Here is a 14,089-nt window from a genome sequence, read left to right on the forward strand (position 1 = left end):
GATGTGATCTAATTTCCGGCCATCGTCGACGCGCCCCTCATCGTCCTGGTCGTTGCTCGTTTAACGGTTAACGGGACAACACACTCGACCGGCATGATTAATATATATATATATATAAAAGAAAGAAACACAAGTACAAGTTTAATGATCGACATCGTGGTTCGTTCAATCGGGATAACATCGTCGTTTGTCTGAGATAAACTCTGGATTTTTAAGTTTTGGATGACGAATCGACGCGTTTCATAAATAATTATAAGATAAAATTTCTCGTGTATTACTATTAAAGTTGAATTATAAGATTGTTCTAGTGTATTTTTATTTTTTTTTAACAAAGTAAAAGTATTTAATACAAGAGAAAATATGGAATATATATATAATAATTCAATAGTTTAATTTTTTTAATTTTGAAGAGATTATATACGTTTATTAAACGATTAATTGTTCTGTGCAACCATGTATATTTCGATAATTGGAAAAAGATTAAGAATATTGGAAAGAGGAAGATTAGAATATTGGAAAAAGATTAAGAGACAGAGATTAAATCTTTGAGAGCTCTCGTTTTTACTTCAGGAAAATATAATCCTAACAAACTTAAATAACAGAATAAATAATAAATGAAAGATGAGAGATAGGGAAAGTTAAGAAAGAAAGATGAAAAAAAGAAGAGCGAAAGATGGAATAGAAATAATCGTTGTCCCAAGTATTCGATATATATATATATATATATATAATCTGTGGTCGAGCAATCGATATGCAAGCAAGAGGATGAGGTTCGCCAATATATCCGCAACGAAAGTGAAGAAATGCCTTCCTTTTGTCGGTTGCTCGTTCACCCGTGGGAGAATGAAATTAAGAACTCGACTTGCACTCGTTGCACAAACGAGACTTTAATTCACTCGCCGACTGTGCTTTTGCGGCCGATAAAATGTATCGGTTAGATACATTTAACGTTGATTTCACCGGTTAGCCAAGAAATGATCCGTGCACGATATACGACGAGCTCTACGGATCGGAAGGTGGAAAGGAAGGCGAAATTACTGGCGTGATTACTCGTCCGAGGAACGCAATTATTTATATAATACAATAAGAGCGGTCTTTATTCCGAGGAAAAAGTGGATGAAAAGGTAGAGAAAGAGTTAATTTAAGTGTACCGAGTAAAAGTTTCGCTTGTTCCTATCCGCTTATCTTATTTCATTTTTCTCTCTAAAAATCTGGACTTTTTTTTTTCTTTTTTAAAAAAAATAATAACAGAGTGGAAAAATTTTATTGCCAATTTTATTCGAACGAATGAACCGTTTCGTCGAACGCTAATTTCACTTTTCTAGAAAGTTTATTAATGAAATATTGATCGCACTCGTGTCATTTATTACAAACGTAATTGCGTGTTTATATAAATTTTTAAATTTTAAAAAACAATGGTACGTTAATTTTAAAGTGATTTTTATTCGGCATTTATCACACTCGACCATTTATTTACAACAAAAACGAATAGATGAAGATTAAGAAGAAAGATCGATCGATAAAAGTGCAAAAGAAGAAACGAATAAAAAAAAAGAAGAGACGTCTCGAAGAACGTTCTATAAATAATTCGATTAGGATTTTGAACCTGACGCCTTCGTCATTACCCGTAAGGGGGTTACATAAAACCCGCGACGAAGGTCAGCGTCTTCGTGCTTCGAATCGAGAAGCCTTTGGTATCGATTACCAATTTGGTCTGGGGACGGAAGTCGCCGCGAAAGTCCATCTAAGGAGGCGGAAGTGGTCGTTGGACGATAGTAACCTGTCCCCGTGTCACTCGTATTTCTAAAGTTCGACGACATTTCTGCGCCAATTGTGCATTTTTTTTTTTTGACGCGTTAACAAGGTATTTCCTTTACCATAGAAATAAATAAATTTTTATACTCGTTGAATTTATTACGAAAGAGAGATTATTATTATTATATAGGTGGATAATTTTAGATGATGAAAAAAACCTTCGATTCTCGAGAATATTTGCATTTTCATCGTATATCTTTGGAGTAATGTTTCACTTCCTCACCTCAAGGAATAATTTAATATTATTTAGCTTGTTATATAAATTATTATGGAGATAATATTTTCAATTGCAAAGTGAACAATTCGAAGTGTCTCAAGAGGATGTAAAATTCAAGGATTAATTTTAATTGATTAACTTCTCTGAACAAATTTCTTAATTCTCAAATTGAAAGATGTTCATGATATGTTAATTAAAAAATTGCATATATGAAGTATCTTATCGATAAAATCTATTGTATGCATATATTTCTGTGCGAGTGATTTTCAACGATGAAAATAACGTTCGTGCACTCACAGTTGAATGCAAATTGCAAAGTTAATTCATGGTGACGTAACAGCTGTTAAAACTATATCGCCTTGGATCCAGTTAGAAAGTATGTTTCCAGTATCATCGTAATTACCGTTTTAACAGAACTTCCTGGTTACGTTGGAACCGTTATTCGACACGGCATATTCCGCAGAGGTGAAGAGATAAATTTCCCTGCAGGATGCAGTTACGATATGGCGGACAGTTTCGAATCGATAAATCGAACTATCTGATGTTTTAAACGATCGAAGAGAAGAATTTTCTGGAACGGATATCTCGGATCTTAGACTCTGCTCAGTTATAAGATCTCAATTATATCCCCTTTGAGATAAACAGAAAATGGAATTTCTCATTTTTCTTTTTCTTAAGAAGATCAATTAATCAATCTCTCGAACTCGTAATATTTGACTTAGATTTATTTTCGAATCGAACTCGATAGAATTCTCACTTTATTTCACTGAATTTTTATGGATAAAAACTGACCTACAAATCTAATTCTGTTTAATGAATTTAATTTAATGATTCTAATTAATGTCGTGTTTGTAAACTAAAGTTTTTGAAAATCGATCGTAAAAATATCTTGTAAAAATTTAAAATTTCTTTCAAACAAACAATTCCTATTTCATTCCCGACAACTTCATTCTAAACCTGTAACGAGCAACGAAAATGGCGGCCAAGCATTCTTACAATTTCGTTTTTATTATCGCCGTTTATTTTCTTCCATTTCTCTTCTCCTTTGTAACGTTCATCATAAATATCATCGTTTTACATCAAGTATGATTTATACGAACACTTATACGAATTACGTATCCACGTAGTTTCACACCAAGAGGTTGCTCGGTTTTTACACGCGCCGTTTCGTGCCGTGAACCAGGAAATCCGAATACTTTCTAGTACTGACCTACAGCCGCCTGATTTCCCTCCAGTTTATCCTTCTTTTTTTTCTTCTTTTTTGCCGGACACTTTGTGTTTTAATCTACCGTGATTATTCTAATTCGTTGCCAAAGCATTTTCGACTTAATTAGCTTTTACGACGTACGTGGCTTGGTTGTCTCTTTGGACGTTTCTTTTATTATTACGAACTCTATATAACGAAAGATTTCTCAGGAAATGTGTCGAAATTTCCTCTGTTGCGGAACGATTCGATTCCTCGTGCCTATATAGTTAGTTCTTACAGGTTTCCTCGATTTCTCAGTTCTGTCTCTTTCATCGATTTCCTAAAAACATTAAATTCTTCCACCTGCGAATTTATATCGCAAATTGATAAACGAGTGTAACGAGTTACTTTGCAAATCGAGGGTAATTCAGCAACAACACGAAGAGGAACGTTTAATTTGATATACTCTGATTGCCTCGTCGAGTTTTCCTCTTTTTCTACTCTATAAACTACTATTACTACTACTACTATTACTATTACATTTTTCAAAAGGATTCAAAGGAAAAATATTCTCCATTTTTTTCCATTAACATCAAAATAACTACAAAATTATTCGTAACGTGTAATGTAAAACGATTAACTCAACGAACCGATTAATAACAACGATGCTGCTAAAAGAATTTGCATTAAACACTAACATCATCGTTGAAAAATTTTATTATTATCGACGAGCAATTCTAATATAAGAGATACACGTCATAAAATGTAAAATTATCGAAGTGAAACGATTCTCTTGATCCCATCAGCAACGTATCCAGCCCAGAAAAGTTTCCAAACACGGGCCATCTGGCCGATTACGCGCCTCGTCTTCGCAACAGCGATGAACAATGGAGCGTTGCATAAAGGCGCGCTTCCACCGGGCGAAATAATCAACCGCTCCCGAGCGAAATAATAATAAAGTTTCGCTCGCCGGGTTTCCACGAGGCGTGGGTGTGCGCCGCGCTTCTCACGAGCCCGATTGCGTCACTCGCGCGCTCGCAATTAGCAGCGAACTCGTCGCGCGTACCCTGCGTGCGTGCACGTGCAAAACGTCCGGATTTCTTGTCTCTCCGTGGTTTCGAGAGGCTTGGTAACTTGTGTAACGAGTCTTTTCCTCGATAATAAAGTCCCTCCACGATGAGTTTATTGAATAATATCGTGGAAATTTGTTTTACGCGATGGAATACGCGATGGATACTTTTCGTTAAAGGTTAACCTTTCGTGGCGATCAAAGTTGAATATTGTCGATTGAGGTTATGGTATACAATTTATATTAATTGGTATAATTTAATTGAAAGATTTGTTGAAATTTATTTTACACGGTGAAATATGCGTTAAAAGGTAACATTTTGTGGACTCAAAGTTAAATATTGTCGGTTATTGAGGTTAATCGAAAGATTTGGTAAAAATTATGACAGGTTTTCAAGTTTCAAGTGGAAATTTACCTTACGCGATGGATACTTTTTATTGAAAGTTAACCTTTCGTGGGATCAAAGTTGAATATTGAGGTTATGGTATACAATTTATATTAATTGGTATAATTTAATTGAAAGATTTGTTGAAATTTATTTTACACGGTGAAATATGCGTTAAAAGGTAACATTTTGTGGACTCAAAGTTAAATATTGTCGATTATTGAGGTTAATTGAAAGATTTGGTAAAGATTGTGACAGGTTTTCAAATATTGTAGAAATTTACACGATACTTTTCGTTGAAAGTTAACCTTTCGTGGGATCAAAGTTGAATATTGTCGATTGAGGTTATGGTATATAATTTATATTAATTGGTATAATTTAATTGAAAGATTTGTTGAAATTTATTTTACACGGTGAAATATACGTGGGTATTTTTTATTAAAAGGTAACGTTTTGTGGAATCAAAGTTGAATATTGTCGATTATTGAGGTTAATTGAAAGATTGTAACAAATATTGTAGAAATTTACGCGATACTTTTCGTTGAAAGTTAACCTTTCATGGGATCAAAGTTGAATATTGTCGATTATTGAGGTTAATCGAAAGATTTGGTAAAGATTGTGACAGGTTTTCAAGTATCGTGGAAATTTACCTTACGCGATGGATACTTTTCGTTGAAAGTAAACCTTTCGTGGGATCAAAGTTGAATATTGAGGTTATGGTATACAATTTATATTAATTGGTATAATTTAATTGAAAGATTTGTTGAAATTTATTTTACACGATGAAATATGCGTTAAAAGGTAAAAAGTTTTGTGGAATCAAAGTTGAATATTGAGGTTAATCGAAAGATTTGGTAAAAATTGTGACAGGTATTCAAATATCGTGGAAATTTATTTTATGGATACTTTTCGTTGAAAGTTAACGTTAACCATTTGCAGAATCAAAATTGAATATTGAGATTGTGGGATAATTCGTAAATTGGAAGATTTGGTAACTTGTGTAACAGGTTTTCGAAGCTTCTCGAGATGAGTTGTTGAATAATACGATCGAGTAATGTGGAAATGCAATTTATATAATGATAAAAAAGGCAAGAATATTGCGATATTGAATATTGTCGATGAGAAATAATCGAATATAATCCGTGGATCGAAAGATTTGGTAAACAGGTTTTTGAATGCTTCTCGAGATATTTATTGAACGATATCTCGTGGAACTCTGTTTCATGAAAACTGTGTGTAGATAATTTTCGTTGAAAATTAACGTTAACCTTTTTGTTTTGCGAACGAATCGACATCACAAGTTAGAGTTTGGAATATTGAATGTTGATGGAATTATTACAAAGATACTGCATAGATAACTTTATATTAAAAATTAAAATATTAATTTATTCAATTGTCTTTCAAACGGTAAAAACTGGAAATAAATATGAGGGAAACACTCATGTGTGCAAAAATGTCGAAGTTCGTTTTATTAAGTTATAAGCGAGATGGAGATAGAGGTGATGAAGATGGAAGCAATTAAAACCTGTAATAAACTTAATGGGGAGTAAACAGTTTATATAACTGGGCAAATTCCTAGTAGAAATCCTCCAATTATATTCCTTATTTTTAACTTCTCGTTCGAGTAAATGGAATCTAAATTCGGATAAGTGGGTTTAATCACATGCAGCAATTGTATATTCGTATATAACTGAATGATAATATAAATTTAATTATACGTTTGTTAAACGCGGATAAGAATAATAATCTGATGAATAGAATTAATAATTTAAATTCCTACGTAAGAACATCCTCCAGAATAAGTGTAAATAGAAACTTTGAAAAAATTCGTGAAAGCATGTTAATTTATCTCTTCACCGTCTTTTCTATTTGCCGAGAATATTAATGCTCCCGCCGTCCCTCTAACTTAAGAATAAAACACTTCAAAAGAAGTTTGATCCTTCTCGTTCGTTCAATTCTCCAACTCCTTTTAAGCTTTTTGAAAAAGCTTTAATTGGAAAAAGTGGATAAAATACTCTTACTTGTGCCCAAAACTAGTCAAGAGGTTTCCGAAAGAAACTAATTAGTAAAGCAGGAAGAGAACATGTTATCTTTTCCTTTTTGATAAGCAATCGTCGAATACTGGTATTGCGATAAATTAAAGAAAAAGAGAATACTTGCCAAATAATTATTTTATAAAATTTGATATATTTATTTGATCTAAAAATATACCATCTAATATTAAAATATACGTTTCAAAAATACAAATACTTTTATATTTAACCGACAAATATCATTTTTCATATTACTAACACAATTAAATCGAATAAACTTCCTACGTCTAAAAATTCCAAAGTTCCAACAGATGATCCCTTCAAATCGTTCTTTCTATTACCTCTACTCACTTCCAATCTACTCAGATCCAATTTTCCAAATTCCACAACAATCATTTCTAATCAAATCTCTCAACTAACTTAAATTCCAGTTTTTTTTTTTAAAATTAATGAAAGAAATCGTCACCTAAACCCAAAACACAAGTCTAATCCTTCGTCCTGCCTTCATCCATTCACTTAGATCCAATTTTCCAAATTCCACAACAATCATTTCTAATCAAATCTCTCAATTAACTTAAATTCCATTTTTTTTTTTTAAAATCAATGAAAGAAATCGTCACCTAAACCCAAAACACAGGTCTAATCCTTCGTCCTATGCCTTCGTTCATTCACTTCGATCCAATTTTCAAAATTCCACAATCTTTCAAACAATCTTTTTAATTAAATCTCTCAACTAACTTAAATTCCATTTCTTTTTTTTTAAAAATCAACACCTAAACCCAAAACACACAGCTCTAATCCTTCGTCCTATGCCTTCGTCCATTCACTTAGATCCAATTTTCCAAATTCCACAATCTTTCTAATCAAATCTCTCAACTAACTTAAATTCCATTTTTTTTTTTTTAAAATCAACGAAAGAAATCATCATCTAAACGCAAAACACACAACTCTAATCCTTTGTCCTATGCCTTCGTCCATTCACGAACGGATTTTAATTAAAACGGAAGACGGGCAATGCAGTGGAGGACGAGCGATAACGATAACGGTACCAGTCCACCGGCTAGGAAGGAACCAGCAACCACTGCTCGCCGTCTCCCTCTCCCCACTCTGTATCGTAATTAGGTCGCCACTCCTAATCGCCGGATTCACATTTATTTATTTATTCGGAGCGAAGGTTGGGATCCGAAGGGGGAAACCCGTTAGCCGCGATCGACAGGAAGTCGGCGTGGATCGTCTAGGTAGGCTGGCCAGGGGATTACGATCACGCTTGCGGGAAATCTGGCCGAGTCAAACGCTTCTTCGCCACCTTCGCCTCGCCGCGACTCTGCCGATTATCGGTGGCTGCATAACGGTTCCCAACGGGGAGTGTGTGCGTATATAACTCGGCGACCAACGCGCCGTTCACGTGGCGGATTCAACGGGGAAATCGAAGTCGTTGGCCTCCTCCTGTCGCGCTTCGTTTGCTTCGCTCGCTCCTTCGTTCTTGGAGGGGTTTCTTCCGGAGGATTCTTCCTATTTTTTCTTTTTTCCCTTTTTATGTATATTGGATTGTTTTAGGCCTCGAATGAAGCGAAAATTAATGATGGTTGAAATTCGATAGTTTTGGTTTGACGATGATACTTTCTTTGTTGATAATAAAATCGATGCGAAGAATTTTTGCTTTGTCGTTTTTAAGGATTTGGATAAAATTGATCGACGGATAGTTGATAAATCGTGATTCTTTCTTGGTCTACGAGAATTTTGATTGAGGAGGGAATGAGAAACGACGGAAGGTGGTTCAAAAAAGGTATTTCGATCGGTCGAACGAGATTATCATCGGAATAAGCGGCGTAAATATCTCTTTGTTGGGGAGTGATCGTAGTACGGTGCAACAGTCATTAAATAATAACTCGATGTCCACGAAGATTTATCACGCTTCTCGGTTACGCGGTGAGGTATGCAAACTGGTGTGCCACAATTCAGCCGCAGAAACCGTAAGGAATTTTATGGGAACCGGTGTATACCCTATACATAGATCAACCTTGTCTTCCGCATATTTCGTAGGCAATGCGATAAGCATCGTTAAACAAGCAATAATATTAACCGTTTAAGCAAGAAATTTTCGCATCGATCGAATCGTAGATCGATGAAGAATGAGAGGTAAAAAGTCGCGAGGAGTGAAAGAAAGAATTTTTTCCTCTTACCAAATTCATTTATTCAACGAATATTCTCTCGAATATCAAGATTATCCTCTCATGGACAATGGATTCTTTGAAACGGTTTCACTTTCTCTAATTATTCTCCCCTTTGTGAAATGATCCTCGCTCGCCTTCTATCTCCCATGAAAATTAAAAAAGAAGAAACTTGGTTCAAAAGAGAATCGAAAATTATATCGAGATCGAAAAATTGTGATCTATGTGACAATGACAATAACAAGTGTCGTTTATATCATTAATAAATTTAGAAAAAAAATAGGCTGCGTTTAACATTAATTAAACACAGATGAATTTGAAAAAGAAAAAATAAGAAAAAAAGAAGAAGAAGAAGGAAATAATAAAACACCTTTATATTCAACTTCGCCGACAACAGCATCGTTTACAATGTATTTCGAAAGTGTCAAGGTCTTTTGCACAAGTCCTCGTGCCACACATCGCTGTTCAAACACTCGTCTCCCTTCCCCTCCCCTCCTCCTCTCTCCGTGTTCTCTTTAACCAGATGTTAATGAACGACCGATGTTAACGAAACAACAACCCGTTGAAACGAGACTCTTTTCTTCTCTGTTGCAGGAATATGCTGATAAGGGAATTGGCGGCCGTGTGGGTCGCCGTCCTCTTGTGCCATCTTCAGCTAACGGGGTCCCAGGTGAGCGGCCGATTATTATTCCGTTATGGTTTTTTTCGATGACATCGCGGCCGCCATTGTTTCGCGGCATTACGCTTCCTTCTACCTTTTTTCTTTCCGATCGAAAATTAAAATTACCGTTTTCCTATTTTCGCAATTCTATCTCGAATTCATCATTTTTCACCTCCAAATAAAATATTTCGATGGAATTCGGAAATTCACAAGCTGATCAGTAAAATTATGATGACAATTTTATACCAATTTCTCTCGAATAATTCCGTTTCTATTAAATGAAGTAAATCGTCAAACTGACTTAATAAAGAATGAACAGAAATTGGAGAATTCCATCCGATATAAAAATCGACTACGACTAGAATTGTTGATCGATGGAAAATGATGATCTCGATGCAGGAGGAGGAGGGGGGATTTCTCGCCTAGGATTCTCCTCGAGAAATTGAGCCAAGGATTACGAAGTAATTGACTTGGGTCCACGGGAGTCGCCACCAGTTGCTTGGCCGTTTGCCCGGGACGTGGAGTGTGTGGCGTGTGTGAGAGGTGAAAGTGAATTTCAGCCCGCGTGTAGGCAAGCATACACGCGTGTGCCCTATTCGACGCGCAACCAGTCTTACCAACCGTTGCAATATTTTTCGTTATACAGGAAGTGTCAACGAGAATGATCGTTCTCCTGATTTTTCCTCTTCTTCCAATCTTCTTCAAGTTGAACGAAATATTCGATATTCAATATTCTTCAACCAAGAATGATTGGATGAGTTTTTCCTTTAATTTTACAACAGTTTTCCAGAGATTTTCAAAATTCGAAACTTAAGAATCCTATTATTATTTACGTTTCGTTTTTGAGGTTAGGTCAACTAACTTCGATTAATAATACGCTTCTGTTTGACGATTTTCTGTCAACCAAATTTTAAATTAAACTCGATAAACTACGTGTCGGATAATATTTCAACGTTTTCCAGTTTCAAATGATCGAAACAACGGTGCAACGATTCGTAAAAAGAAAAAAAAATCCAACCACTTCTAATCGAATCCCGTTACGCGATATTGGGATACGAAATAAGATATTATTTATTTATTGCATGAAAGTGGTACAAAGTAAAGATCCTTTGGCATACCGATAATCGGTTGTCCGCGTGGAATTCCATCGGCCTCCTCGTTTCTCCTCTCACGAGCGCCTCTCCTCGGAATGCAGCGCACCGTTATGTCACTGATATTCTGGTACGCGAAGAAAACTCACGAGGAGGCTCTCCACGCACGGATCCATCCACGCTTTCCGGCGAGGATGAACGCAAAACAAAGATCTGGATTGGCCTCGTTCACTTTCACCCGTGTGGAATAACAATGCTGTCCTATCTTCGATCCGCATCACTCGAGGATCGTCCATCCGACGAGAGAGGAGTCACGAAAAATTGAACGTTAATTTTTTCAGTTCGACCATTTTTAATTCATGAATGATTTCTCAGATCTCTATCTATATATTTGATATTTTAACGAACGATTTCGAAACATTTTTCGAAATTGCAAAGATATATTCGAATGGATCTTGAAATTTCAACTTTTTAGGATTGATTCGAGTTTAGAAAACAATTGGAAAAAATCTTCGAGAAATAAGATTGAATAAGAAAGAACTTTCTTTCACGTGGCAACATCCTCGTTTCTTTTATGCAATCGACGTAACTCGCGTTTCCCGCGCTCTTCCATGCTCTTCGATTCGAAACTTAAATCCCACGTTCTCAACTATGAACGTCCTCGAGATTCGCGAGGCGGAATTCGTAGCGAAGTCTTGTGTGAAATATTATTTTCCTTCTTTCCTTTTTTTTAAAAAATTCCGCCAGAGAAATCTGTACGATCGATATTGTTGGATGGAATTAATTATTGATGGGAATCGGGTGAACAAGAAACCATTCCGTGGATATTTCCCGATTTACATACAAACCTCGCTCCTCAGCGTCGAAATAAATTTCTGAAGACAATAAAAAAAGTTACTTGATCGATTGATTCATTATTGTAACGAATTGTTTCTTGATTTTCATCCCCTTAAAACATTCCATTTTATATTTCGTACACGGATTGAATTTCTCATAAAATTGATAAATCGATCCAATTACTTTTTCTTTATGCATGCAAGTTTTCTTCAATTATTTGAAAAATAGATTTATAAGAAAAGGAAATTTTTGGGAAAAAATCGGACACGGAAAAGAGCGCGGTCTCGAATTGTTTACAAATTCCTGTCACTTTATCGAAAATGAAAATATGTGAACCAACATGAAAGAGAGTTACAGCGTCGTAAAACCGTTTCTAACACGTTTTCCACGTTTCTTTGTTACAGGTCCCTACCACGAACGTCTTCACCTGTCCGAACGGTGAGTAAGTTGGAAATATATACGTTTTCGAGGCGAATCGAGTAGGCAGGTAATTCTGGGCCGAGGGCGGGACCATCGGGTTGCCTTGAAAAGGTCGCACCTGGTGGTCCCCGGTATCCGGCCCAGGTAGACCGCTAAACCCGTGGACCGAGGTCATGCTTTAAAACGCTTCAAGGCGGCTCCCCATTGTCCGCCGTTTGGTCCAGGAATTCGCTAGAATTTCTCTTTCATCTTAAGAAAGCACAGATGCGCTATTCCACGAATAGAAAGTTGTATTTTTTAATATATTAACGCGAACGGAGTGAGTTGGAAAAGTTTTTTTTTTTTTTAAATAACATCATCGATTTTCGAATTTTCTTTCCCCGAATTGAATTTCAATTTCTTTTTCCAAGTAACAGAAATTATAAAATCTTCTCAACTCATAATCAAAATATCATTTAAAATATTATCACGAACGGGGAAAAAATTGAAATTAAAATATTGATATCCATTTATCATTGTATCCTCGAAACAAAATTAATTTACGATACTCAACAAAGAATCTTATATACTTAAATGTTCCAATAACTATTTTAATATGTTGTTAAAGAAAAAAACAGGAAAACAAAAAGAAAGTTGCAAAGATTATAATAAGCTGGTACGCGTATATATCGCAAGTCCTTCGAACTACAATTTTATCTCTATCTTTTCACCTTGGACAAATTTTATTTTCCACCAACGAAATATCCGCAGGCGAAATCGGCTTATCGAGCCGACAAGTTTAACATCCCTTTAACGGGTTAGGATAAAGTTGATTCGTAGCCGGCCTCGTAGGTCCGGCTTTAATCGAAGTCGAAACGTCGGGGAACACGGTTAAACGATCAAATAGCATCATCATACTGGTACGCGCAACCTACTTAATTGCGCTGCCAGTAACGAGGAAAAGTGGAGCAACGCGTGTACGAATGGCCGAACTCTTATCCTCATTGTCCCTCGCGTGATTTATTCGACGGTTCGTTTTTTTATCTCCTATTATTTTTTTTTTTTTCATTCGAATAGCACGTTGTGGAGTATTTTTAAGGAAGAAAGAAAGCAATCGTTGATAATGAGATTGAGGTATTTAATAAACTAAATTTTAAAGTTGGAATTTTATTATAAAAAAAATGATATAAGAAGGAAAGAATAAAAAGTCTCTCTTTCAGCTAGAAAAATAAAATCGTAAGGATAATTATTAAATCGACAATTAAATAACAAAAGGAAACTTGTAACGAAATAATTAATAATAATAACTAAATTTTAAAGTTGGAATTTTATCATACGTAAAAAAATGATATTTGATCTTTCAGTTAGAAAAATAAAATCGATCTGCTTAATCAAAAATCGTAAGGATAATTATTAAATCGACAATTAAATAACAAAAAGAAACTTGTAACGGAATAATTAATAATAATAACTAAATTTTAAAGTTGGAATTTTATTATACGTAAAAAAATGATATTTGATCTTTCAGCTAGAAAAATAAAATCGATCTACTTAATCAAAAATCGTAAGGATAATTATTAAATCGACAATTAAATAACAAAAGGAAACTTGTAACGGAATAATTAATAATAATAACTAAATTTTAAAGTTGGAATTTTATTATACGTAAAAGAATGATATTTGATCTTTCAGCTAGAAAAATAAAATCGATCTACTTAATCAAAAATCGTAAGGATAATTATTAAATCGACAATTAAATAACAAAAGGAAACTTGTAACGGAATAATTAATAATAATAACTAAATTTTAAAGTTGGAATTTTATTATACGTAAAAAAATGATATTTGATCTTTCAGCTAGAAAAATAAAATCGATCTGCTTAATCAAAAATCGTAAGGACAATTATTAAATCGACAATTAAATAATAAAAGGAAATAGAATAATTTGCGATCCTATTATGTTACAAGTTCTATATTGTTACACCTGAATATTTCGTCGCGAATAAAATTGCCGGATGATTGGAGGGAGGGGGAGGAGGAGAGTGGAGGGTGGGGACGTTTTAATATTGGAAGAGAATATTCTGCGCGCGATCGAGAAATGCTAATAAGGCGCGAGGAGAGCCGCATACAAGGTACATACATGGCCGTTTGACCTTTTAAAAGAAAGGAAGGCCGGCATCGTGTGCTCGGCTGGGTGAGTTCAACGCAGGTTGTATCGAGAAATCC

At 35.0% G+C, this 14,089-nt stretch overlaps 1 protein-coding gene across 2 annotated transcripts in view; it reads left to right on the plus strand.

The window, feature by feature from the left end:
* LOC412825 (sushi, von Willebrand factor type A, EGF and pentraxin domain-containing protein 1) overlaps positions 1-14,089 on the plus strand; it is a 41,744-nt gene that overhangs the window by 7,916 nt on the left and 19,739 nt on the right. For both annotated transcript variants that reach the window (XM_026442230.1, XM_026442231.1), the window contains exons 2-3: positions 9,471-9,546; positions 11,870-11,903. In XM_026442230.1, the coding sequence (XP_026298015.1) occupies positions 9,475-9,546; positions 11,870-11,903 (106 nt within the window). In that variant the 5' untranslated portion in view covers positions 9,471-9,474. The remainder of the gene's footprint in view (positions 1-9,470; positions 9,547-11,869; positions 11,904-14,089) is intronic.

Source organism: Apis mellifera, linkage group LG8, assembly GCF_003254395.2.
Source record: "Apis mellifera strain DH4 linkage group LG8, Amel_HAv3.1, whole genome shotgun sequence".
Classification (NCBI taxonomy): domain Eukaryota; kingdom Metazoa; phylum Arthropoda; class Insecta; order Hymenoptera; family Apidae; genus Apis; species Apis mellifera.